This window comes from Cebus imitator, unplaced genomic scaffold, assembly GCF_001604975.1.
Source record: "Cebus imitator isolate Cc_AM_T3 unplaced genomic scaffold, Cebus_imitator-1.0 Scaffold212, whole genome shotgun sequence".
NCBI lineage: Eukaryota > Metazoa > Chordata > Mammalia > Primates > Cebidae > Cebus > Cebus imitator.
Window position 1 is genome coordinate 2,264,754 of NW_016107527.1, and position 4,642 is coordinate 2,269,395.

At 48.8% G+C, this 4,642-nt stretch overlaps 1 protein-coding gene across 3 annotated transcripts in view; it reads right to left on the reverse strand.

The window, feature by feature from the left end:
• Positions 1-4,069, reverse strand: part of EEA1 (early endosome antigen 1) — a 156,571-nt gene extending 152,502 nt beyond the window's left edge. For all 3 annotated transcript variants that reach the window (XM_037745758.1, XM_017548612.2, XM_037745757.1), the window contains exon 1: positions 3,765-4,069. In XM_037745758.1, coding sequence (XP_037601686.1) covers positions 3,765-3,788 — 24 coding nt within the window. In that variant the 5' untranslated portion in view covers positions 3,789-4,069. The remainder of the gene's footprint in view (positions 1-3,764) is intronic.
• Between the last annotated feature and the right edge of the window lie 573 nt (positions 4,070-4,642).

The window sequence follows — 4,642 nt, forward strand, 5'->3', positions numbered from 1 at the left end:
CTCTGTTGCTAGATTATAGTGGTGCAATCTCGGCTCACTAAAACCTCTGCTTCCCAGGTTCAAGCAATTCTCCCACCTCAGCCTCCCAAGCAGTTGGAGCTACAGGTATGCACCACCATGCTCAGCTAATTTTTGGATTTTCTGGCAGGGACAGGGTTTCACTACACTGACCAAGCTGGTCTTGAACTTCTGACCTCAGTGATCTGCCCACCTTGTCCTCCCAAAGTGCTGGAATTACAGGCATGAGCCACTAAGCCAGCCCATAATAACTTATAATACTTAAGAAATGGCAACAAAGTTTACAAGCTGCCTAAGGTACTACATGTTGATTATCTTTCTAACCATCAAGTCCTTTAAATTCATGTCTTGCTTCAAAGAACTATTAAGTAAAATATTCAGTACATACATATTAGAGCTACTTCATTTTGGTTTTGTTTTTTTGTTTTGTTTTGTTTATCCCCAGGCTCTTTCAATCCGCAGACAAACATCTTAGTGAAAGTTAGTGAAAAAGAAAAAGGAGCAGGAGGAGGAACAGAAGCAGGAGAACCAGAAACCAAATTTCTCTAATATATCCTGAGACTTATTGATGATGTTCAAAGACTTTGAGTTCTAATGGACTGTAAGCACTTTGTCTTTTCTTCTTTTAAAAAATGCTATTTAAAGGACACTATTCAGACGAAAAGAAGATAAGAATGGTTAAACTGAAAAGGTCATCTAAAAACAAAATGTTAAAGGCATGCCACATAATTTTAAAGCACAGAGTCCATTTCAAAGAAATCTCCAAAATAGCTTTAATGTTTTGTTTTGCGGGTTTTTTTATTTTTTTTTTGAGACAGAGTCTCGATCTATTGCCCAGGCTGTTGTGTCTTGGCCCACTGCAACCTCCACCTTCTGGGTTCAAGCAATTCTCCTGCCTCAGCCTCCTAAGTAGGTAGGATTACAGGCATGCGCCACCACATCGGCTAATTTTTGTATTTTTAGTAGAGACAGGGTTTCACCATGTTGGTCAGGCTGGTCTCAAACTCCTGACCTCCTGATCACCCACCTCAGCCTCCCAAACTGCTGGGATTACAGACGGGAGCCACCATGCCTGGCCAATGGCTTTAATCTTATACCTTAATATCTGTGCTGAGAAATAAGATTAGCAGGGTAGGGTAAAATAAATGGTTGCCACGTTACACAATTTAAAGATTCCAGTCATACTCGCTGGTAAATACCACCAGTTAATAAAATATATATTCTACCTTCTCAACAAGTAAAATATATCACCAGATTTATTTAAGATATTTATCAAAATGATCCTATTAGATATTCAACATTAACACTGATCCAACTACAAAATAACAGCTGAACTTCTTTAAAGGGACTCTCACAATTTGGTCTTTAGCCACCAAAGCTTCATGTCTTACTAATCGCTACATAGCATCTCACTTTCTAAGCTTCATTGTTCATACTCCCCACAGTACTACCTACGCCATTTATGACTCCCTGTCTTTGCATTTGCTGTTCCCTCTGCCTGTCATGCCCTTCCCTCTTTTGAGCTGTGAATATGCCTGCTTCCTGAAGCTTTTCCTAATTGCCCTAACCTCCTCCCACAGAGTAACTCCTGGGTCCTCTGTCCTCTTCATTATTCTATTATGTATCACTATCATTACTTTTAAATGTTCACCTCCCAAACAGTCTGTGAGTTCTAAAGGGAGGACTCATAGCTTAATGAACTGTTTCCCAGCCCTTAGCATAAAGCCTGGCATTTACTGAAACTCAATCTAAATACACTGAATAAAAGAAAGTTAACTAAACTGTGAGAAACATTTCAAACTTTCCTATTAAACAGTTAATGCATTTAACACAGTGATTCTCAACCAGACTCAATTTTGCCGCTAGGAGATATTTGGTGAAATCTGGAGATATTTTTGGTTGTCACAACAACGGGGAAGGGATATAGGGGAATGTTACTGGCATCTAGTGGGGGTAGATGCCAAGGATGTTGCTAACATCCTACAATGCATAGGGCAGCCTCCCACAACAAAGAACTATCCAGTCACAAATGCCAACAGCGCCAATGTTAAGAAACTCAGTTGTCAATTGACTTATTCGGATGTGATGATTCAATATCACATCTCTGCAATAAACACGATCAATTTCAACTCTGTCGTTTCAACTGAAGTGTCTTTAACAGTTGATAGGTACACACCAAAATTAAGAATGATCTTCATATAATCTCGATGCTTAACTTTAAACCAAGCATCCCATATTTCTGAAAACCAATCTATAACTGCAGAAGCCACTCTTAAATCAGTAAACACTTTTATTTGTAAACTTCAAAGCAAACCACAGGCAAACTAATTTTCACTTGTAGAACTATGACAGAAACACAGTCTGAGACATGAGGTAATCAGTTCTTCCAGGTCTGATAAAAGAAAAATCTCCTAAAGCCTGCAAGTAAATCAGGCACAGATGTCTTTACTGCTGAACTAAGGAAGTGATGGGAAAAGTAAAGAACATGCCCTTGCTACTTGCCAAAATCATGGCTTACCGAGATTTCAAAACGGACAAAACCACTACAAAATACAATTAAATGTCAATACAGGGTGTCAGATAAAGAAGTTAACTATTTCTCCCTCTAGTAACTGACCAAGTTTCGCATGACTTTATTATTTCAGGAGAAAGCGAGGCAGAAGCAAGAGCACTCCCCTCCTATCTACTGGATGACTCAACTCTCTTCCGCACATGCCTCGGCTGAATCCTACAAATTCAGTAATTTCTTTTGTCCTTTCAACTAGTTATCCTGCTCACTCGGTAAAGAACTCATGGGCTTGGCACCTACTTTTTAATCATTTATATTGTGTTACACTCTATCAGCCTCAAAAAGAAAGGGAAAAAGCTATACAAAAAAAACAACAACAACAACCTTTAACGCTTGATAGGTACAATAACTCTTATAGGAGAAGAGATGTGAATTATGTTATTGTAGTAACTGATTCCTAAATGATAAACCTACAGCTTTCCAATGCTCTAATCTTTCTAACCTCAAGGTTTTTCGGGTTTCAGAGTCAGCACTGGCAGAAACTAAGTGTGTACCACTTGATCAAACTTACTGCGGATTTAACCGTAATAAGGTAATGGGCTTGGACAGGAAACGCATTTTTAATTAAAAAAAAAAGTTTCCAACAGTGAGTAACATCTTGCTTCTCGGCTGACTTTGGCAGTGTCAGTCGCACGACTGGGCCCAGGCTAGGCCAGGGCTCACCACACCACCCTCCAATGTGGTCCAGAAGGGAAAGCGGAGCCGTGTGGCAGGTGCGCGTCGTGTCAATTTGGGGGGCACTGGGAGCGCGGTGGGTGGGGAGGGGCGAAGCAAGCCGCCCGCAATCTCCCACGGAGCGTTCCCCAGGCCGGCAGGCGGCCGGCCGGCCAGCCCACTGGCACCAACTCTCCATTTTCATTCCCACTCCCCGATCCCGGGAGGAACGCGCCGGCACCACACCCTCCAGCTCGCAGCCCGCACGCACGGACGGGGCCTCGCGCCGGAGCGGACGCCAGGCCTGGACGCGCGGGGCCACCGGGGCTCCGCCTGCCGCCCCGCCGCGCCGGCCCCACCCGCCCTCCCCGCCCCGGGCCGGGCGACCGAGGCCTAAGCGCCTGCCGGGCTGCGGGGCCTAGGGAAGGAAGGAGCCGACGCTGAGGAGGGGCGCCCGCGCTGCGGCCCCGGACTCCGGCTGTCCCGCTCACGTGCTGCCGGAAAGACGGTTTCACTCTCTTACCCTCTGTAAAATCCTCCTCAACATGGTTTAACCACCACCCGGCGCCGCCGCGGTGACTCTCCGGACCCTACGCGGGGCCACTCACTACTCGGGGTGCGCGGGCGGGAGGGGCTGGGCCGGGAGGGGACCGGGAAAGAGGCCGGGGCGAGGCGGTGGCGGCAGCCTCTCGGGCGGCCCCGACTTCCCCACAGGCGGCGAGAGGGAGCGCGCGAGACAGAGCAAGCGAACGACGAGGCAGCCTGCGAGCGCCTCCCGCCCGCCCGCCGGGCGGCCCCCAGTAACTGACAGCTGGGCGGGCCGCCCGCAACCGCCGGGGGGCGGGCCCTCTGCCCCGCCCCTCGCCTGTCCATCCGCGGGAGGCGGGGCTGGAAGGGGGGCTGGGCCGGGCCTGGAACCAATCGGAAGCGGTGGCAGCGTGGGCGGTGTGTGACGGACAGGCGGCAGGACGCTGGCGCCGCCGCTTCTTCCGGCAGGCTGGGGGACGCGGCGGCTGCAGAGCGCACGCCCGGCCTCCGTCAGAGGGCCGCGTCCGCGCGCCGACCGCGTGCGGGCTACTGGGAGGCGCGCGGAGACCCCTGGGGCCTGGCCGGAGGGTGTCTCTCCCTAACCCAGTCGGGAGGAGGGGACGGCTTAGGCTGTTTTGTAAAATGTGTCGGGGTGACCCTTCCCGCGATTGCTCCCAGCCCCGGACATGGTATTGAGCCTGAGCTAGATCCTCGTTTCTGCTGGAAACGCTGACCCTATCTCTTACCCCCTGGGTTGAAGCCGACTAGCGATCGCAGGCGTGCCTAACTGGTCTGTTGGGCTTCCCTGCCCTTTTCCAGGTTTCCTTTCTCTGCTCCCTTCTTGCGTCTAATTTCAGCCAAAGAGAAAGCAAA